Source organism: Siphateles boraxobius, unplaced genomic scaffold (assembly GCF_051911475.1).
Source record: "Siphateles boraxobius isolate OS27281-9 unplaced genomic scaffold, OSU_SipBor_1 25, whole genome shotgun sequence".
NCBI classification, from domain to species: domain Eukaryota; kingdom Metazoa; phylum Chordata; class Actinopteri; order Cypriniformes; family Leuciscidae; genus Siphateles; species Siphateles boraxobius.
The window spans coordinates 38,199,542-38,222,500 of NW_027508866.1; the positions used below are offsets into that span (position 1 = coordinate 38,199,542).

Here is a 22,959-nt window from a genome sequence, read left to right on the forward strand (position 1 = left end):
GTGGAATGTGAAACATTTTCTATTCATCAAAAATTGTTTTGCTTCTTTCAAGAAGAAAAAAAAAATTCTATCCAAGAAAAGCTTATTATTTAAGCTTTAAGCCAAGTTACTGTTTAACATTTACATTATTAACATGTTGTGATATACGTATATGTCCCTAACAGGGTGGAATATTTTTATGGACAGTGTCTGAACAATCTACCAATAATTATTATTATAGAGTCCCTGAGCTTGACCTATATGTATTCCTTATAGTTAAGCATGTCACTATTTTGATAGAATGCTAAAAACATGAAAATCATGTCCTTTTTTTCCCAACACTTATGAAGCCAAAATGTCACTGCATACCAGGAATGACCCACATATTACTTTATCTTTTTTTCTTTTACAGACTAAAGGCACTATAATCTTTTTCCAAAAAAAGCAGAGCCGTGGTAAACATTAAAATGTGAGAACTTTACATGCAACTCTGTGTAATTTATACTGAATGCGTTTTGGCTTATTTTTACACCGCAACAGGACATCCAAGGTTTCTTTAAGAAGAAACCATGTCAGAGACAGATTTCATGCAGACAACGTTCGCCGACACACAAACACATACACATTCAATGTTTGTGTTGAGAATAAACCATGTTAAATGACTAATTAATGCCTAGGTAATGTTTTTTTATTTATTAGAACAAAACTGTGTGGTCCAATCCATGTAAAATACAAAATGATTTTCAGGCTTTTGTTCGGTGCCACAATTAATACCATCTATATTATGTCACTGAGCATTGCAAAGATTTTTTTAAATCGTGCTTAATATTTTCTAAACAAGTATTTATTTCCATTTGAATTTTCTGATTTCCCATGGGCCCCCCCTGACTGGATCTTGGTCCCCCCTGTGCCCCCCCATTTATAAAATCCTGGAATCGCCCCTGCTTCCGTGAGCACTTAACATAAAAAAATTAAAAAATAAAAAAATTCTTTCCTTTCCCTTTAAATCCTCGCTTGTCTGGCTTATGCTACTCCGAGCAATGTCGGAACTTTGTATTTTTGAGCACTTCTTGCGTTTTTTTTGCCTCCTCATGATGACTCGCTTTGTCTAGTCCTCAGTTGTAAGTCGCTTTGGATAATAGGATCTGCTAAATGACTAAAGCTTATTACTGGGGCGGCAGTGGCTCAGTGGTTCATGTAGGTTGTCTACAAACCGAAAGGTTGGTGGTTCGATCACCTGACCAAGTGTCGAGGTGTCCATGAGCAAAACACCTAACCCCAGCTGTCATGTATGAGTGAATGGGTGAATGTGAGGCAACATATGTAAAGCGCTTTGGTGGCCTTTGGGTTTGTGAAAGCGCTATATAAATGCAGTCCATTTACCATTTATTAAACCTATAAAGCTTCTGTATCACATTTGGTATGCAAATTTATAATTGCATTATGTTTTAAAACTACAGAGCGCTGATCATAAAACTGAGCATAATATCTTGCTAAGACATTATTGGCAAATATTGATATTTAAATGCATGTTATGTAAGTATCTACTGTTATAAAGATCTCATTGATTTACACTACAAGCATCAGAATCTCATATAAATATCAGCATCTGCAGCGAATTACATAGTTTGAGTCTGAATAAAATTGAGCTGTTTTTTTCTTAAATATGAGCTGTGATACGTATATGTTTTTTAGGTGTTTTTCGATCGCGTGTGACGTCAACGCGCCGCTGTCAGTGTGAACCAATGAGGTTGGAGGAGTCGTCATGTGATCAAAACAGGAAGTGCAGCGCCGCGGGACTCGAGATGATCGATTATTATTAATCTCTATGAGGAGGCGTAATTACTGCTGTTTAATTGCTGTTACCATGGCATTAATCCTCTTCATCATGTTCATGTGTGGCGCCATCAGCTCTCGCGTGAGTCTGATCGATCGATGTGGAGTTTGATTGATAAGTGTTCAGTGTCACCGGAGATTAATCATATCGCAATACAAAAATGCATCGTGGATAGTGACAATATTTTGTATAATTCACCCAAAATAAAAATTCTGTGAGTTCACAGAGTTTACGTGTCAGTACTACATTAAACTACTATATATAATGTTGAATATAATATATAATAAAGCAATGGGGGAATATTTGTGTGTCCTGATAATGCCAGATGTCTGATGTTGTTTCCAGTAAAAGTGCCCGACATTATTTTAAATATATCTAGTCAGTGACAGATATCAAGCATATTCGTCTAAAAGAATTCTGTTTTCAGCTTCAGAATCATGAATATTGTTATTCTGGTGTCTCTAATTGTCCTGTGCTCTGGGTTTCCAGCACCAAGTCCAATCGTTACACCACTAGTTATTAGTAAATGAATGTTTGCTGTGTTTCCAGACGAGCGTCGCGTCGCGATCTCACGCGGACTTCCGGGTTTCCGGGCGCGCGCTTTATAAACTGGACATTTCGTGGCCCAGAAACCCCGAGGTGTTCAGCGGTCAGGTGTTCGCCGTGGCTGTCAATCACCTGAGGGGGCGTGTCTACGTGGCGCAGGTGAGGAGCACACACACTTCTGACCTGAGCTCGATACACACTCACTAATGAGGGGAGAAGGCAGAGTTATGAGATAAGATTCAGTTATTTTAGTATCATTATTTTAGATTTCATATTTATATTTTCCATTGTTATTTCACATGTTCATTTCAGTTTTAGTAATAATATTTTGTTTTTGTCAATTTTTAGAAATTTTAGTCTTTTATATGGCTATATTGTTTTTATTAATTTTGTACATTTGAATTAATTGTATATGTTTTTATTAACTTTCATTCTGGTTCTATTTTGAAAGTGGGAAATGTTGCCTTGGCAGCAAGCTGAAATAAAATATGTTTAAGGTTTTTTTTAATATTTAGGGGTTCAAGTGCGAAGTGCTGAGACCCTATTGGACTCTCTAGTCAAGGTCAATAATTGAAAAAAAAAAGTTGAACTTTTACATTTGGATGTCTATAATAGGGTCATTTCAATATGTGGGCTTGACCAAGCCTGTAACTCCTCAAGACATTCTCAAGAAAGTAAATTTGACATGTGACTCTAAAAAAGAAGACAACATTTTACGGAGATCTGGCAATAGGTGCCTCTATAACAGTTAAAAAGGTGAAACATTTTATATTCCTATGATAAATTCACTGTAATTGAAGAAGAAGAAGTAAAAGTATAATTGCCATTATAACCAGCGGATGGCAGCAGAATACCACTTATTGGCTCTTTCTGCTCACTAATATAGTTCTTTTCACAGGTTTTGCTTTTGGATTCATAATTAGACATTATACAATTATTATAATTACATTAATAATCACATTTAGTCAAAGTTTACCACTTCATTTATAGTGAAATATCATTTTGCAATTATATAACATTATGATGACAATGAGACTTAAAAAACAATGTCAATTAAGGGGAGACCTGTGGCCGGTTGCACAGCGGGTGTCAGGTCTGAGATTAGTTTGAGCAAACTCTGGTTTTCCGGGCTCAAGAAGGTGGATTGGTTTTTAGCGGTGTTCATCGCCCTGGTAACTTACGCTACACGGCTAACCTGCTCCGGCGCAGGCTTTATTCTGGGTTAGAGATTGCAGACTCAAACTGGACCAATCAGCTGTGAGCAAAGTGACGTGTATCTGATGCAATAAAGCCACGCCCCCAATTAAAGCAGTTTATAGTGAAAAAACTTTAGAGACAAAATTGCTCATCTTTTACTGCTAATTATTTATTATATTAATATTAAATTAATTATAATTACTTTTAATTCATATAATTATATTAATTGACAAGTAATATTATTTTTATGTTAAATTAATATAAATATAATCCATACATTCATATATAATGCTTTTAAACAACGTGTATTAATTTGAGCTCTTTGTGAACTAATAAGTATTTATTTCTTTGATTCACATCATACATTGATATACTCAGATTTTTTCTGTTCAGCTTCTTCTCAAACTTTCTCTGCAGCAGCAGTGTTTATTCCTGCCTTGTAAACGCTTTTAATTTCATGATCATTTTTATGATCTCTTAATCTTCAGAAGAGAAGTGAATTGCGTGGCTTCAGAGGTAATCGCAAACTCTAGATCAAACCTGAGTTGACAGACAACGTTTATACAGAGCTTTGTGAGACCGCATTTAATCCAGGTTGAATTTATCTGGATTTGTCAACTCTAAACCTACTCTGAAACTCTGAGTTTGTTCAGCTAGCTTTGTGCAACAGGCCACCGGATTTAGCATTTTCTTATCTATCGTTTATTCCCATCTATATCTATATCATTTAATGGGTTAACATGTAAAATGTGCCTTGCTTTAGTAGAAATTACTGGTGGAAAACCAAAACCAGACACTTTTAAAAATGAAAGTGAGCCAACGAGTGGTCCTCTGCTGCCATCTGCGGTTATAACAGCACATTTGTCATTCTACTCTCTAATATAGCCGTATAGTTCGTATATATGTGTAATATATATGTGTTAACGCCCAATGGTTACACAGCAAGTCACATTTGGAAGATGCAAACTTGCAATTATGAGTTTATAACTTGAAATTATGAGAAAATCTCATACTTGTGTCAGAATTCCCTGTATTTGCTTGAGTCCATCAGTCTCTAGGCTTGATCCTGATGAGCTGTCGGTGTGTTTCTCCGCAGAGAGGCGAGAACATCCCGAAAGTGCTGGTGTTCAGCACGGATGGAGAGTTCCTGCAGGCCTGGAACACCAGCACTCTGGAGATGCCTCACGGGATGTTCCTGGCCAACGCCTCGGCGGATCCGTCCCTGTGGATCACGGATGTTGGGAACGGTGGGATTTGGGCTCCTCTCCAGGGGTCTCATTTATAAACCTGTGTAGGATCCTTACTAAAAGTGTACATGTGCCTGGAAGACCAAAATTCCCTTTATAACCCCAGTCAGAGGAAGATTGTGCACACATGCGTCTCCTCCCCGATATAACCATATATGAGCTTACAACGCCTCCTTTTACTATATCCTCATCTGCATATCAAAGTGACTCCATGTGTAACGGTACAAGACATTAGGAAAATATGAGATTCGGGTGTGCGTCACATTACATTGCTAATTGCTAATTTGCTAATAATTTAGTAACCGATCTGTAGCAAGGTTAGATGTTGTGGGAAGAAGCAGGAACCGGCGAACATTCGAAACACAATTTAATACTAAAATAAACAAACACAAACCCTCACGGACGACTGCGGTCACATGTAATACAACAAACACAACACAAGTCCAGGCCTGTTCCTCTCTCACTCTTCACTGTCGCTGATGCTCCGTGAGAGATACGAGACGGTGCGTCGCGCAGGAGTCGCTCATCATCAATCACGCCACCGGCATCGTCCTGCTCGCCACACTATCCTTGCCTTGTTTTTCAATAAATATTAATATTAATTTCCAAAAATAAAATAGTGTAAAATACATTTCAGAGAAAGTTTTTCTCAATCTTTTCCACTGGCCAAATAGTATTTTTAATTGCTTTATATTTTTAATGGAAACAGATCAACCTTATTGAGCATATTTCGTTATGTAAGTGAAGCTGACTCTCTTGTGTTCAGGGCCGTTCGGGCACACGTGTGTGTGTGTGTGTGTGTGTGTGTGTGTGTGTGTGTGTGTGTGTGTGTGTGTGTGTGTGTGTGTGTGAGTAAAGCTGAGTCTCTTGTGTGCAGGGCCGTTCGGGCACACGTGTGTGTGTGTGTGTGTGTGTGTGTGTGTGTGTGTGTGTGTGTGTGTGTGTGTGTGTGTGTGTGTGTGTGTGTGTGTGTGTGTGTGAGTAAAGCTGACTCTCTTGTGTTCAGGGCCGTTCGGGCACACGTGTGTGTGTGTGAGTAAAGCTGACTCTCTTGTGTTCAGGGCCGTTCGGGCACACGTGTGTGTGTGTGTGTGTGTGTGTGTGTGTGTGTGTGTGTGTGTGTGTGTGTGTGTGTGTGTGTGTGTGTGTGTGTGTGTGTGTGAGTAAAGCTGACTCTCTTGTGTTCAGGGCCGTTCGGACACACGGTGAAGCAGTATTCTCCGGACGGGAAGCTCCTGCGGGTTCTGGGATCCCCTGGGAAAGCCGGATCTTCTCTCAGTCCGCTCCAGTTCGACCAGCCGGCAGAAATCTTCATCCACAGCTCTGGAGAAATCTACATCGTGGACGGAGATGGCGGCGTGAACAACCGGCTCATCAAACTCTCTCCAGGTGAGCAGCGGATCCTGTGTGTGTGTGTGTGTGTGTGTGTATGTGTGTGTGCGTGTGTGTTTGTGTATATGTTTGTTATATATTGTTGTTTAATAAACTTGTTTAAAATAATAACAAAACACACACACACACACACACACACAGCTGGGGTTAGGTGTCTTGCTCATGGACGAACCACCAACCTTTCGGTTTGTAGACAACCTACATGACCCACTGAGCCACTGCCGCCCCAAAATCTTTTAATTTTAACATATGGTAAATTTGATTTCCATTACACGAGAGTAGATGTTAAAACTTCATGCTGATTTGTACTCGGCTTTCGCCAAGATAAGCACCAACTAAGACGTAGCTTTACAGTAACCTATGCTTCTCCATCCATTTACGCTTCTTTCCATCTGGTGACGTGAATCTCCTTCTGTCTGGTGTTAATAGCTGTAGTGTATTTGCGCCTCAGCACACACAACGGCTGCAACCACAGTACGGTCCCCCCATAACAACCCTCTGGATTGAGCGGAGTAGGGAACATCTCTAGTGTCTTCAAGTGGGCACCTTCCGTCCTCAGTGTTTCGTCGACTAGCCCACGACACCTCAAGAGGGCTCGACAGTGACTCTGGCGTCCCAGAGTCACCCCCCTCCGTCCCCCACTCAACTCAGCCCAGGTTACTGACCTCTACTTCCCTCTTGCTGCTGAGACCTAACCACAATCTTTCCGCAACCCAACCATACGCGCCAACCCTTTTTACTAAGGCTGTCGAGCCCCACTGGTGCGTTAATATGCAGTTTCAGTGGCAACTGTTCCGTATGGCATACCACCTACTCCAAAACACAATATCTGCCCAACCACCCGTCATTCACGCAATATACACAGGAACGTAATGACTGTAAATACTATACAACCTCTACAAATAAATCAACAGTGCTGCTGAGACCTAAACACAATCTCACAATCTCTCCGCAACACAACCATACGCGCCAACCTGTTTGACTAAGTCTGTCGAGCCCCACTGGTGCGTTAATATGCAGTTTCAGTGGCAACGGTTCCGTATGGCATACCACCTACTGCAAAACACAATATCTGCCCAACCACCCGTCATTCACGCAATATACACAGGAACGTAATGACTGTAAATACTATACAACCTCTACAAATAAACCAACAGTGCTGCTGAGACCTAACCACAATCTCACAATCTCTCCGCAACCCAACCATACGCGCCAACCTGTTTGACTAAGTCTGTCGAGCCCCACTGGTGCGTTAATATGCAGTTTCAGTGGCAACGTTTCCGTATGGCATACCACCTACCGCAAAACACAATATCTGCCCAACCACCCGTCATTCACGCAATATACACAGGAACGTAATGACTGTAAATACTATACAACTTATACAAATAAACCAACAGACTCTTCAAGTTTTCAAGAATTCTACGAAACCGTAGCATGGCGGCCTGTACACAGCCAGCTAGAATCTTTCCGTCTCAACCACAGCCAGTTGCTGCTCCTTTCTGCTGCTTCAGATAAGTTCTTTACTGTGCGACGCAACTCTTGACCACTGAATCCGACGTCTCTGAGGAACTGGGTTGTAGAGTGTGCCACAAAACCTCGACAACCCACTTCCACTGGATAAACCTGGACTCTCCATCCTCGCTGTTCTGCTTCAGTGGCCAGATGAGCATACCGCAATTTCTTCCGCTCATATGCCTCATCTACCGCATCCTCCATGGCACTGTTAACTCTATCAGTTGAACAATGCGTGCTGATCCAGACCACAAAACAATATCTGGTCGTAGGTTAGTGGTGGCAATCTCAGGTGGAAAAATAAGCCGTTGATCAAGATCAGCCAGCATTTTCCAGTCCCTAGCAGATTCCAGATGTCCTGGGCGAGAATTGGTGTTAGCACCTTTTCTTGGTGGTTGCTCGCCTGGGCGGAGGAATATTGTCTTCTGCGTGTAATGTTTTGCTAGAACAGGCAGCAACTTATTGGTCATACTACGCTTGCCTTCCAATGCTAAAGCCAAACATCGCAATACTTGGTCATGGTGCCAAGTAAACCGACCTTGGCTAAGAGCCACATTACATCCTGTCAAAATGTGCCTTAATGTGGCAGGTGATGAACACAAAGGACAAGAGGGATCCTCTCCTACCCAGAGGTTTAGGTTCTGCGGTGATGGGAGAACATCATATGTTGACCTAATAAGGAAACTGATCCTACTCTCTTCCATTGACCAAAGGTCTTGCCAGCCCATTTTGCGTTGTTCCACACTCTCCCATCTCATCCACTCTCCCTGCTTGGCCTGCGAAATGGCCTTTATACATCTCATCCTCTCCTCCTGCTTTCGCACCTCGTTGACTACCAGCTTCCTCCTTTTAGCTGGGCCTGCCTTGTGCCATTTAGGAGGAGCTAGGCTGAGCCCAAAACCCCCTCTTCCATGCTGTACCTGTCCCACGATATCCCCAATTTGAAGGTCAGCCTTTGCCTCTACTACAGATTTCTTTGCTGACCACTTTCTACCATTTTTTACCACAGTGGCTGCCTCCCTTACATTGACGCGTGACTCTGCTAAAGTCATTTCCAGTCTGACCTTGGCACACTTAAACTCCTCGGTCAAAGCAGAGACTGGCAGCTGCAATACTCCTTTACTATAAAGTCCCACTCTGCTGAGGCAGCGTGGAATCCCAACCATTTCCTGATGTATGAACTTATTAACGCTTCCAGCTTATCCACTGTTGTCAAAGAAACCTCGTACACAGTCAGTGGCCACAGCAACCTTGGCAGTAGACCAAACTGAAAGCACCAGAGTTTTAGTTTCCCTGGTAGAGCGCAGCTGTTTATGCTCTTTAACCCTTCCACTGCTTGTCGTCTAACTTCTCCCACTCGAACTGTGTCCTTTAGATCCCATCGTACCATCTCCCTAGACTCTTCACTGGCTTCTGAGAAACTGTTGGTATTGCCTCACCATTAATGAAGAATATTTTATCTACTACCTTGCCTTTAACTATTGAGATGCTCCTTGATTTAGAAGGCTTGAATTGCATTCGTGCCCATTCAATATTATCTGTTAACTTCCCCAATAACCGATTAGTGCAGGCTACCGTTGTAGTCATGGTTGTCATCCATGTATGCTCTGATTGGTGGTAGTCGCATCCCAGAAGCCAAGCGCTCTCCTCCTACTACCCATTTTGATGCCCTAATGATTACTTCCATTGCCATGGTAAAAGCCAGTGGAGAGATGGTGCATCCTGCCATTATTCCAACCTCTAAGCATTACCATGTAGTGCTGAATTCTGGAGTTGAGAAACTAAATTGCAAATCTCCAAAATAGGCTTTCACTAAATTTGTTATCGACATCGGTACCCTGAAAAAATCAAATGATGCCCAAAGAAGCTCGTTTTCGTTGCCAGATTTAAGTAAAAGTGTTGATAAAACTTCCATCGCAATATTTTAACGTATTTACTCTCATCTTGTGATCTACATGTATATTTGATCTGTGTTTTGCTGCACAGTGATGTTATGATGCTCTCCTGCATGTTACACATTTAAGACATAGAAAAAATAGAAGAGAACCACCGCTCATCCGTCAAAAAAGTCTTGTAGAGAGGTGCTGCTACATTAAATCATATGGAAAATTGTAAAAATACAGCAGCCGCACACTCAAACACTGTGCAAGATCAATTAATTAGCAAGCTTTCGGTCTTGCGACCTTCTTCAGGCATACAAACAGAGTGAATGTGGCCAAATAAAAAAGCCCTTGTCAATCACCTCTCCTGATTGCATAAGGCTACAGGGATAGGGAACATGGGAAAAGTAGTTCAACATAGCCTATATCAAATATAGCCTTAGGCACAGGGTCTACTGGAAACAAAACACATAAATCACATCAAGATTTCAAAAAAATTTACAAAAAGATTTTTTTAAAGAAATGTACAAAAAAAATAAAAGATTTATATAAAGAAATATACACTACATCAACACCCTATTCCATGTAAATATCAGGCTATGGCCATAGCATATAAATCCAATATAGATCTCTCTGACATAGTCGCCTGTCTACATCACCCCCTCTCTGAGAAGTAACCTGTTCTATTACCTGAAACCTGAGGGAGGATGGAGGATGTGAGTGGTTATTAAAGTGGCGGGCAACAGAATAATTCATATCATTTCGTCTTATTGAACTTTTGTGTTCGCTGATTCTTCGCTTCAGAGGGCGAATAGTTATGCCAATATAGATCATATCACATGTGCAATTAAGCATATATATATATACACGTTTAAGACTTAAAATACTCTCAGCTGCTTTGAACGTCTAGCATCTGAAATATTTTGGTCCTGTTTCCGGTTTTAAAATCCTTAATATGACATCTGCTCCTTCGTCCTCGTTGAAGACTTCTGAAGTAAATGTTGTTCATTATAAAAGTGTAAGTGCTGAACACGAGATGTCTCCTACTTCACTGTAAAGTTTGTTCTTAACGTTTTCTTTTGTGATGTTCTCTTTAACAATAAAGGATCATGTGTGTTATTGTTCCATGTTTCTGTGTATTTAAACTTAAAATGTTGCCAATATACTATACAGCTTCTGATGTGCCATTAAATAATTATTTATTTACATTTAGGCATCTAGCAGACGCTTTAATCCAAAGCGACTTACATTGCCTTTCAAGGTACATATTTACATTCTTATCAGTTCTTGCTTTCCCTGGGAATCGAACCCATGACCTTGGCGTTGCTAGCCAACTGTTTGAGCTACAGGAAGGCTTATTTTAAACAATTTATTTTATTCTGTTTTTATGTTTAAAATAGTTATTATTATTTTTTTTAAATGTTGTCATTCTTTCAGGGTTTGAAATGTACTTATTTGACCACCAGCCAAATGGCTAGTAAATGTTAAAATTTCACCAATCACTCAGTACATTGCCATTGTTTTTACGGCTGCTGAGTGAAGCAAATCTACCAGCCACTTGCATATTTTACCAGCATTTGGCTAGATGGCGCTAATTTTGAACCCTGTTTTCTTTGCCTTAGAGCGCTTTGAATAGTCTGTGTCCCTAAAAGGTGCTTAACAACAGGGAAAACAGAACCCCAGCTCAGGTGTAACCAATGGCTAACTGATCTTCTACATGGCAACATAATATTGTGTGTGCGAGCATCAGGAAAGCGTATCTCCTATAGGGAGATTTGAATAAGGCTAACAAGCCATCAATTGGGTCTTCAGGTCAACTGGGAGAGAGTAATCTTGCCCACGGGCTGACTATCTCTTTTCCGGTATGGGGATGGACTCGGTCCAACATGCCTCTTCAAGAACCTCTTCAACATGCCTCTTGTCTGCTGCTTTTGACACAGTTAACCACCAGATCCTCCTGTCAATCCTAAAGATGAAGGGCATCTCGGGAACTGCACTCCAATGGTTCGAGTCTTACCTCTCAGGTCCTTTAGGGTGTCGTGGAGAGGTGTGGCATGGAAGACCCAACATCTAGCTACTGGAGTGCCTCAGGGCTCAGTGCTGGGACCACTCCTCTTCTCCATCTACATGACATCACTAGGATCTGTGATTCAGAAACATGGCTATTCCTATCATTGCTACGCTGATGACACACAACTCTACCTCTCATTCCAGCCTGACGATCCAACGGGAGCTGCTCGTATCTCAGCCTGCCTAACAGACATTTCTGGCTGGATGAAGGACCACCACCTTCAACTAAACCTTCCGAAGACAGAGCTACTTGTGGTCCCGGCCAACCCAACACTTCATCACAACTTCTCCATTCAGCTAGGCTCGTCATCCATAACTCCATCAAGGTCAGCCAGGAACCTTGGGGTTGTAATTGATGATCAGTTGAAATTCACAGACCACATTGCTAGAACTGCCCGGTCCTGCAGATTTGCCTTGCACAACATTAGGAGGATCAGGCCCTTCCTTACAGAGCATGCTACACAACTCCTTGTCCAAGCACTTGTTTTATTCAGACTGGACTATTGTAATGCTCTCCTGGCTGGTCTTCCAGCTTGCTCTGTCAAACCTCTACAATTGATCCAGAATGCTGCAGCCAGAGTAGTCTTTAATGAACCGAAGAGACACACGTCGCTCCTCTCCTCACAAAATTGCACTGGTTGCCAGTTGCCGCTCGCATTAAATTCAAGGCATTGACGTTTGGCTACACAACAACCACTGGCACTGCTCCCTCTTACCTAAACTCATTACTTCGGACTTATGTGCCATCCAGAAACTTGCGCTCTGCTAGCGAATGTCGTCTTGTGGTACCATCTCAAAGAGGCACAAAATCTCTTTCTCGGACCTTTACCATGACTGTTCCCTGTTGGTGGAATGATCTGCCTAACTCAACCAGAGCTTCTGAGTCAGTCGCCACTTTCAAGAAACTGCTGAAGACGTATCTTTTTCGGCAGCACTTGATTCAGTAGTACTAACACTTTCTCTTCTCTTCTAATCTATTTAGAAAAAAAAGAAAGAAAAACACTGCACTAAAGTTAAACTGAGAGGGGTCATAGCACTTACATATTGTTGTCCTACTGTTAGTTTAACTGCTTCTATTGTTCTCATTTGTAAGTCGCTTTTTAGTAAATGTAAGAAGAGAGTGTGTCCAGTCGGTGCTATACAGAAGTGAGAAATTCCCACTGTAAGAATTTTCAGAGGCTCCTGGGGACATATGGCAGACGCAGCCGCATGGCTTCCTCCATATGAAGACCGCTTCAGCACTGGCTTAAGGTCGAGTCCCGAGGTGACCGTGTCAGAGCGGCAAGCCCTCAGCCCGTGATCAGACCTTGCATTTCTCCGGACCAACCGCTCCTAGAACGAGGTCCACTAACACAGACTGAGGGGCCATGTACAAAGGGCATGCTTTTACGGAGGCCTGTAAGACCTCAGACCCCTGGAGAGATTCCAGGCCGGTCCAGAGCTCCTCTCAAGTGAGTGTGTGCTCCCGTCTAGGCGTTGACACAGAGTGCTTCGCTGACAGATATTCTAGAGTTGGGGGCTAGGACCTCAGGTCCCCTCTTGGCATGTTTTTTTTTAAATAGAAAAAAATCCATATTTTAAGTTATATTATGAAAAAGGACCTTAAAATAATTCTTTTATGTCATTTTTTTTCTTCAAAATGACCAGAAACACTAGTCTCCTCTTGAGCAGTGTAGAGCGATAGTCCCCTGTGTTAGTAATATAGAAGTGTGTGTGTGTGTGTGTGTGTGTGTGTGTGTGTGTGTGTGTGTGTGTGTGTGTGTGTGTGTGTGTGTGTGTGTGTGTGTGTGTGTGTGTGTGTGTGTGTGTGTGTGTGTGTGTGTGTGTGTCAGATCTGCAGGTTCTCTGGATGCACGGAGAGAGAGGTCCAGGACTGGCTCAGTTCTACATCCCTCACAGTGTGGCGGTCGACAGCTATCAGAGGGTGTGTGTTCATGTGTGTGTTCATGTGTGTGTTCCTGTTTCATCGGGAGCTTTAGTTCATGTTCTGCTCTTATTGAAAACCTTCTGCAAATGTTTGTCTTGCAATTAAAAGATTTCCGGTCTCTCCTTCAGTCTTCAGACCTAAGCGTTAGTATGTGTGTGTGTATGTGTGTGTGTGTGTGTATGTGTGTGTGTGTGTGTGTATGTGTGTGTGTGTTCAGGTATGGGTCGCAGACCGAGGGAACAAGCGCATCCAGGTGTTTAACTCGGTGACGGGCGACTGGCTCGGGTCGTGGGGAAGCTGCTTTAAAGACGACGCGCCCTACTCCGTCAGGTGACATACATCATACAATCAATAAAAACATTAAAGATAATACTTTAATAAATAAATTTAAAGTTAATAAAAATAAAAATGATTAAAATAAAAAATTTAAATTAGATTCATATAGATTAGATCAGTTATGAAACGATACAATTGTGTTTGAAATAGATAATAAATATGAAAGTTACATTAAAATAAAGAAGTATATAATGAAAAATGTGTTTAAATAAATAATTATTAAAAGAATTACACAAATATAAAATTGTAAACAATAAAAAAAATTAAAAAAATTTAAAATAATAAGTAAACAACAAAATGTTTAAATATATTAAAATAAACATAAAAACAATAAAAAGTTAAAATCTTTTAAAAATAATAAAACTACATAGAAATAAATAAACAATAAAATGTGTTTTACATAAATAATACATTTAACAGCACAGTAGTATAGTAAGTAATAACTATTTTCCAAATAATACTTTACAGTGCAGTATACAATTAAATCCGGTCTTTATTGATGACTATATATAATTGCCTTTTGAATTGTAGGACGACGGTATTTGGGTTTCTGTGTATTTAAAGGATTGAAGAGCCCTGATCTGCACTTCTGAATGCGTTCTGTAGATGTTCTGTGTTTATGACCCGCAGATTCACTCCTGACCAGAAGTACATAGTGGTGGCCCAGTTAAACACCAATCAGATCACTCTGCTGGAGGCTCCGCCCGTCGGCATCATCGGGCAGTGTCAGGTGATCAGCACCATTGAGCTGGCTGAAGATGTGAAACCACACCTGGTGGACCTGGACCTGAAGAGTTCTGATCTGTACGTGGCCGAGATCGGAGCCGGTCAGGCCCAGAAGTTCGTCCCGCTGAGCGCCGCCAGTGTTTAGAGGTGTCGCTGATTATAACGATTATAGCTGACACCTGTCAATCAAACCGTGAGCGACTTACCAGACTAATCTTTCATTTACAATCACACTACAATCTACAGAAGCTTCTTTCCGACACGGAATAACAAAATAAAAAAGAGAATTTTGAGTTTCTCGCAGTTCAGATTTTTCGTAATAACGAGATTTTCTCACAATTCAGACATTATTTCTCGCAATTCTAACTTTCGTAATAACGAGTTTTTCTCACAATTCTGACTTTATTTTTCACCGTTTTGAGTTTCTATCTAAAAATTCAGACTTCTTCGCAATTACGAGTTTATATCTCACAATTCGGACTTTTTCTAGCAATTCTGACTTTTTTTCGTACTTACGAGTTTATATCTAAACTCTGACTTAATTTTTTGTAAAGTTTAGTTCACAATTCAGATTTTTTTGTAATTACGAGATTTTCTCGCAATTCAGAATTTATTTGTCGCAGTTTTGAGTTAATTTTTCAAAATTCTGACTTTTTGTAATTACGAATTACTCGTAAAGTTACTTATTTTTTTGTAAAGTTGAGTTCACAATTCAGACTTGTTTCTCAGAATTGCGAGGAAAAGGTCAGAATTGTGAGATAAAATGTCACGGTTAGCTTTTTTGTTTTTTGTGGCAGAAACAAGTTTATAATCAAATAAAACTCTGAGGTCTTAATTCAAATCAGAGATATAATGTGATTTTATGTGATTCTCATAATAGAGGAATAAAGGGAGCAGAAAAGATGAGTGTTGATGATCTGGGAAGAATTATGCAAATTTGTGGAAATCCACTTGTTTTGTATTGTTATTGTGCTTAATGTACATGTTTAATCCTGTTATAGTGTTCATGTGATTGTATATGATAATTTAAGATTTGTGTGTGTTTTTGTCATCTCAGCCACTCACCTGTGTTTTAATGTCACTGTTTTTGACATTTTAAAGAGATCTAAGAATTGTATTCATGTCTTTAGATGATGATATTTTGATACTGCTTGAACTCATTATGGTGAAGGTTGCGATTTAGTTCTCAGGTTGTGATCATCTGTGTTTGAGATGTGATCATGTTATTGAAATCTGAAACAAATGTAAAGGTTCTGTTTAAATTCAATACATTGAGATGGAGTATAATTTGTGCTGAGATGTGTAATAATATTTGCATCAAACCGTATGTGTATTTAGTGTAAATAAAGACATTTGTTTTTGTTACTGGGATTTTTCAGTTTTAATGTGTACTATTTGCACTCATATCGCCAAAACCTTAACGATACTACATATTTACCTTTAAATATTATATAACAAAATACAACAAAACAATAACGCGCGCTAGTGCACATGAACGCGCGTCTCTCCAGCGCACAAAAGAATGTCAACAATGGCGGCGCGCATCTTCTGTTTGCTGTCCAACATATTGCCTGTTCGCCTGCAAATGTGTATTTTGTGGTGAATGACATTTAATAAAATTCGCGAGAAAAATTTATTAGCAACTCGAATTATGTACAGACCGCTTTCGGCTGTTTAGTTTCGCTGCATTTGTTGTAGATTCTTGCGGTTGTTTGGGCTTTTCCCGCGGGCACCCCAGTGTTTTGGCGTCGGATAAACATGGCGGAGCTGAAGGACTGTGCAGAACTGAAGGTAAGTGCAGATATAAACACACGACTGACATTAGAAATGACACACTGGTGTGTGTGCTGATGATCAGCTGTGGTTTGACACACACACTCGATTGAGCTGTGCAAGCAACGGGTCACTGCTGTGTTTATGTGTGTGATGAGAGAAACTCCAGAGAGGCTAACGGCTAAAGCTAACTCTGCACACATCACACTGACAATGACAGAAAACACCATCTCAGAACCGTTAGTGTTTATTAAACATCTCTGTTTTATGATAAACATGTATATTATTCTGCTTTCTGCTGAAAACCCCCGGATTGACGTTAACTTATCCAACTGAGCGTTTATCTGCGATTATATTATTGGTTCGATTCCATCTTGTCAGAACAACTGATCTCAGATAAGATGATATTCAACTCTAATTTACGTCAGATCAGAATAAACACAATGATATCAGCTGATTTGTTTAATTTAAGCTGTCAGAATGATCTAACGCGAATCAAAACACTTGAAACGGAGTAATATTTTCTTGTTGAGTGGGCGGGGCGAGCGCCGAACTGGCTGTGATGTGAGAATATGGGCGGGGCATACGTTGATATTAACGCGTGACGTCACATACGTGTTGGGTTTTTGACTTTTATAGTAGTTTTCATGTCTGAGGTGTTTTGAAAATTACGGTGTTTATTTATTTCAGAAGATCAAGAAATTGTGTTTTCATGATCTGACCCATTAAGATCTTTATTGTCATCTGTACTTTAGTACAATGAAATTATTATTTTGTCCATTATCCATTCCTCTTGAGAAAGACAGGGTAGAAGGGCATAAGAAACTAAAAAATATAAAAGAATACACAATTTATTAAAAATAATAAAATTAGCAATAACAATAATACACATTACAGTAAGATACAATACATAATAGAGTCAATACAGGGTATGAATAAGAACAATAAAAATTAGAAACAGAATCAGAGTTGGGATGTTTTGCATGTAATGACAGTCATGTTGTGCTCATATCTGTGATGATGATGATGATGATGATGATGATTATTTCTGAAGGATATGATGAAGATCCTGCGCTCTTAGAGACCCACAGAGAGTTTGCAGTGTGTGTGAGGTGAGTGAGTTAAACAGAACACATCCAGCAGTGTTTGTTGTTCTCTTGTCATAAATCTTGTTCATTTCTTCCAAATTCTGCCCCCCCCCATTACATTTCACCCCCCCCCCAATTCTGTTTCCCCCCCATTACATTTCACCCCCCCCCCAATTCTGTTTCCCCCCCATTACATTTCACCCCCCCCCCCAATTCTGTTTCCCCCCCATTACATTTCACCCCCCCCCCCCCCAAATTCTGTCCCCCCCATTACATTTCACCCCCCCCCCCAAATTCTGTCCCCCCCATTACATTTCACCCCCCCCCCCAAATTCTGTCCCCCCCATTACATTTCACCCCCCCCCCCCAAATTCTGTCCCCCCCATTACATTTCACCCCCCCCCAATTCTGTTTTATTTGATCCCAAGTTCTGTTTTATTTTCACATAATGTTGAATATATCACAAATTACCCTTTTGTTTTTTCTATTGAAATATTTCTGATCTCTGATTTAATGCTTAAATTAAATGTTTAAAATCAAAAAGCATGTCTAATTAATTGAAATCATTACACTTTCACAGTTTAACAACAATGTATTAAAAGTTTAACCCAAAATACATTTTAGGGCCCAATGAAATATGTATCATTTTTTTCTCAAATTCTATTTTAGTTTTCCCAAATTCCTTGTTTTCTGTTTTAAATTTTCTAGTTTTAATTAAATGTTAATAGTCAGAAAGCATGTCTAATCAATTGAATTAATTCAAACTTCAACAACATAATTTATTACTCCTTTTCTTTTTTTCTTTTTTACAATATTATGGCCCTATGAAATCTGATCTTCTGTTACATTTTTCTGGATATATGATTTAATACCAATTTATAATCTAAAACAGTATTGATCAATTTATTTAATCTTTTAAAATGAAATCAAATAAAAATAAAACTATTCCTTTTATTTTCTGCAAACACAATGCTGCACAACAGGTTTATCGTCAAATTAAAAGATCGAAGAATTATGATTATTCCTTTGTTTTAATAACTTTCTTATTATTATGGCTTTGAGAAGAACATGCTACTGTACAATAGTAACATTACGAGCGTCTGTGTGTCAGATTTACACAGCAGTGTGTAACATTCACACACACTCGTGCATATCACCGTTCGTTTGAGTGTGAAGCACTACGACGGATTTATTCAGCCAACATTTGGCAAGTTCTGTGGTGTTAAACGCCGTGTGTGTGTGTGTGTGTGTGTGTGTGTGTGTGTGTGTGTGTGTGTGTGTGTGTGCAGTGGATGATTCAGCAGGAGAAGCCGTTGGCGGGCAGCATGCCGGTGGTTTGGCCCACGCTGCTCGACCTCAGCAGAGATGAGTGCAAACGGATCCTGCGCAAACTGGGTGAGTCTCGCACTGAACGCTGGGGTGTGTGTGTGTGTGTGTGTGTGTGTGTGTGTGTGTGTTTGTGGCGTCTCACGTCTCGTGTGTTTCAGAGCTGGAGGCGTACGCCGGGGTGATCAGCGCTCTCCGAGCTCAAGGAGATCTCACCAAAGACAAGAAGGAGCTGCTGGGAGAACTGACTCGAGTGCTGAGGTCCTTCACACACACACACACACACACACACACACACACACACACACACACACACACACACACACACACACACACACACACACACACACACACACACACACTCACCTTACAGTCGCTTTAAAAGCAGAAGCAAGCCACTTCCTGTGAACGTGCGATGCTTTAGGTCTAATAACTAGAAGAATAACAACAATAGTCAACGTATGCTGGTCTTATCCAATCATTACTCACTTAATAATGTTGGGTTGAAAATAACCCAACAATGGGGTGGTTCATCACCTTCCCAACTGTGGGTTATTTAACCCAATGCATTGAGTTAAAAGGAGCCCAACAGTTAAGTGAACTATTTATTTTTATTTATGACATTATTTTAATAAATAGAATACACTTTGTTTTCAAATACAGATTATTTATATAAAACAATAAATATGTCTCAACAAATATATTTTTTAATTACAACCTAAATATTGAAGAGTGTCGGATTTTATGTAAATAAAACCCGGCTGTTTACCCAACAGCCGGGTTATTACTAGAAATCACCCAACGATTTTAAAAATGACACAACATTTTTGGAAAATAACCCAACACAGTGACCCAATATGTGTAGCCCAACGCTTGGGTTAAAAAAGAACCCAATGTTTTTTACTGTGTAGGTTTGCTTAAACCCCGCCTCCAAGCTTGCCTTCAGATTTGCCTCCATTTTTGAGTGCAACGCCCACTTTTCAACATCCAATCAACAACCAGCATATAAAACTAAGCCCCGCCCTGCAGGTTTTTTTTCTTCCAATAATCCATTTCACTCCCATTTATGTCACAATATTTCTCGTTTCATCACGACTTTATTGCCTCTAATATCTTAATGTCTTCTAGTCACATTAATCACTTTAGACCTGAACGATATGTATGCAAAATTAGTTTTGCTCTGACTGAGGATGATGAAGGGTTAGGTGTGTGTGTGTGTGTGTGTGTGTGTGTGTGTGTGTCAGTATCTCAACAGAACGGCATCGAGCCGAGGTGCGCAGAGCCGTCAACGATGAGCGCCTGAACACCATCGCGTATCAGTGAGTCTCTGCAGTTCTCATCTCTCATCTCTCCTGTCTCTGATGCAACGAAGCAAATCTTATTTGTACTTTGGAATTATATTATTAATCACTCGAGCATCACTTTAAAGCTTCAAGAGATGTTACTGAAGTTGGGTCATTTAAGATAATGATAATAAATATTAGTAAAGCAAAATACCCTGTTTAAATATGTTAGCTATATAGTTTGTTTAAACTGCATATGAAAAGCATAAATGATAATGATTGTGACCGATAAAACGCTTCCACATACAATCGTGAATTTCACATTATGATTGGAGTCTTGAGCTTGCTTTAACGTGACTATTTTTAAAGGTGCGTTGTGTAATATTCAGGAGGATCTGTTTACAGAAATGCAATATCATATTCATAACTATGATTTCAGTGGTGTATAACCTAACCTTACATAATCAACTGTTATGTTTTTATTATCTTACAATGAGCCGTTTCTCTCGACACACACCGCGGTTCTCCTTACATCCACATGTTTCTACGGTGGCCCTGACAAACATGTTTCGTCACTATGTTATTCTTCGTGTAAAGAAGCTGAATAAAACACGAATAAAACACTGACACAATGATGAACAAGTAACAATAATAACCTAACTGGCTACTCTCTGCCGTCTCAGACGACGACATCACTTCCTGTCGAACACCGTAACTTCTGTTGGGTGCAATTCACAACCTCGCCACTAGATGCCGCTAAAACTTACACACTGCACCTTTAACTGTTAACACGTTCAAATTGGATTGTATTGTTAAGCGTTTCCTCCCTGAGCCCGAGTGTTTTGTACTGTTTGAGTGATGTTGGTGTGTGTGTGTTTGTGTGTGTGTTTGTGTGTGTGTGTGTGTTTGTGTGTGTGTTTGTGTGTGTGTTTGTGTGTGTGTTTGTGTGTGTGTGTGTGTGTGTGTGTGCGTGTGTGTGTGTGTGTGTGTGTGTGTGTGTGTGTGTGTGTGTGTGTGTGTGTGTGTGTGTGCGTGTGTGTGCGTGTGTGTGTGTGTGTGCGTGTGTGTGCAGCATGTCGGGGCCGAACAGCTCGTCTGAGTGGTCGATCGAGGGCCGTCGACTGGTTCCTCTGATGCCCAGACTGGTTCCTCAGACGGCCTTCACCGTCACGGCTAACGCAGTGGCTAACGCTACAGCGCACCAGAACGCCTCGCTAATGCTGCCCGCAGAAACCGCCAACAAAGAAGGTGAAGCGCCTGACGCTATTAATTTACTACGCTTAGATTTCAAAGGGCCCTGTTGCTGTAAAATTATTTGAAATGCATTTTGATTACTAACATTGAATTTAAATATTAGAACTGAATTTTGGGGGGAAATGGGAATTTTGGGAAAATGCAACAGAATTTTGAAAAACTAAAATTCAAATGGAATTTGGAAAAAAGCTAAAGGGAATTTGGGGAAAATTACAACTGAATTTGGAAAAACTAAAATTCAAATGGATTTTGGGGGAAAGTAAAAGGGAATTTGGGGGAAAATAAAACTGAATTTGGGAAAACTAAAATGAAAAGGGAATTTTCGAAAAAGTCAAAGGGAATTTGGGGGGAAGTACAACAACATTTTGGAAAAACTGATCAGAATGGAATTTGGGGAAAAGTAAAAGGGAATTTGGGACAAATCTGACAGAATTTTGTCAGTAGAACCTCAGTCTGTATTGTATGAAGTGCTACAGAAGAGCACACATGAGCGCAGCTGACAGAAGTGTTTGTGTTGCAGTGGTTGTGTGTTACTCGTACACCAGCACGAGCTCCACTCCTCCCAGTGCATCGACTCCCAGTAGCAGTGCATCCGCCACTGTTAAATCCCCTCGACCCGCCAGTCCCGCATCCAACGTGGTGGTGCTGCCCAGCGGGAGTACAGTCTACGTCAAGAGTACGACACACACACTCACTCTCTGTCTCACACACACACACACTCACTCTCTGTCTCGCACACACACACACTCACTCTCTGTCTCGCACGCACACACACACACTCACTCTCTCTGTCTCGCCCACACACACACTCACTCTCTGTCTCGCACACACACGCACTCACTCTCTGTCTCGCACACACACACACTCACTCTCTCTGTCTCGCACACACACACACTCACTCTCTGTCTCACATACACACACGCTCACTCTCTGTCTCACATACACACACACTCACTCTCTCTGTCTCGCACACACTCACTCTCTCTGTCTCGCACACACACACACTCACTCTCTCTGTCTCGCACACACACACACTCACTCTCTGTCTCGCACACACACACACTCACTCTCTCTGTCTCGCACACACACACACTCACTCTCTTTCTCGCACACACACACACTCACTCTCTCTGTCTCGCACACACACACACTCACTCTCTCTGTCTCGCACACACACACACACACTCACTCTCTGTATCGCACACACACACACTCACTCTCTCTGTCTCGCACACACACACACTCACTCTCTCGGTCTCGCACACACACACTCACTCTCTCTGTCTCGCACACACACACACTCACTCTCTCTGTCTCGCACACACACACACACACTCACTCTCTGTATCGCACACACACACACTCACTCTCTCTGTCTCGCACACACACACACTCACTCTCTCGGTCTCGCACACACACACTCACTCTCTCTGTCTCGCACACACACACACACTCACTCTCTGTCTCGCACACACACACACACACTCACTCTCTGTCTCACACACACACACTCACTCTCTGTCTCGCACACACACACTCATGCTCTGTCTCACACACACACACTCACTCTCTCTGTCTCGCAC

General features: G+C 40.9%; 3 protein-coding genes across 6 annotated transcripts in view; 2 read left to right on the plus strand and 1 right to left on the minus strand.

Moving 5' to 3' along the window:
* Positions 1-22,959, minus strand: part of mpzl1l (myelin protein zero-like 1 like) — a 336,259-nt gene that overhangs the window by 171,284 nt on the left and 142,016 nt on the right. The gene's annotated exons all lie outside the window — the stretch shown is intronic.
* On the plus strand, positions 1,727-16,023 carry LOC143750650 (NHL repeat-containing protein 3-like). The gene is made up of 7 exons (XM_077243842.1): positions 1,727-1,897; positions 2,366-2,521; positions 4,656-4,806; positions 5,995-6,195; positions 13,496-13,587; positions 13,808-13,920; positions 14,557-16,023. Exons 1-7 carry the CDS (start codon positions 1,808-1,810, stop codon positions 14,795-14,797), a joined length of 1,044 nt encoding a protein of 347 aa, XP_077099957.1. The 5' UTR covers positions 1,727-1,807; the 3' UTR covers positions 14,798-16,023.
* emsy (EMSY transcriptional repressor, BRCA2 interacting) overlaps positions 16,162-22,959 on the plus strand; it is a 68,525-nt gene continuing 61,727 nt past the window's right edge. Inside the window, exons 1-7 of one of the 4 annotated variants that reach the window (XM_077243845.1) lie at positions 16,162-16,443; positions 17,480-17,537; positions 18,803-18,908; positions 19,001-19,100; positions 20,084-20,158; positions 21,195-21,370; positions 21,897-22,052. In XM_077243845.1, the coding sequence (XP_077099960.1) occupies positions 18,806-18,908; positions 19,001-19,100; positions 20,084-20,158; positions 21,195-21,370; positions 21,897-22,052 (610 nt within the window). In that variant the 5' untranslated portion in view covers positions 16,162-16,443; positions 17,480-17,537; positions 18,803-18,805. The remainder of the gene's footprint in view (positions 16,444-17,479; positions 17,538-18,802; positions 18,909-19,000; positions 19,101-20,083; positions 20,159-21,194; positions 21,371-21,896; positions 22,053-22,959) is intronic. The other 3 variants (XM_077243844.1, XM_077243846.1, XM_077243847.1) reach the window with 3 other exon arrangements.

Coding starts and splice junctions, on each gene's coding strand:
- LOC143750650 (XM_077243842.1), top strand. CDS start 1,808: ATGAGGAGGCGTAATTACTGCTGTTTAATTGCTGTTACCATGGCATTA. Junction 4,807..5,994: donor GATCACGGATGTTGGGAACG/GTGGGATTTGGG, acceptor TCTTGTGTTCAG/GGCCGTTCGGACACACGGTG. Junction 6,196..13,495: donor GCTCATCAAACTCTCTCCAG/GTGAGCAGCGGA, acceptor TGTGTGTGTCAG/ATCTGCAGGTTCTCTGGATG.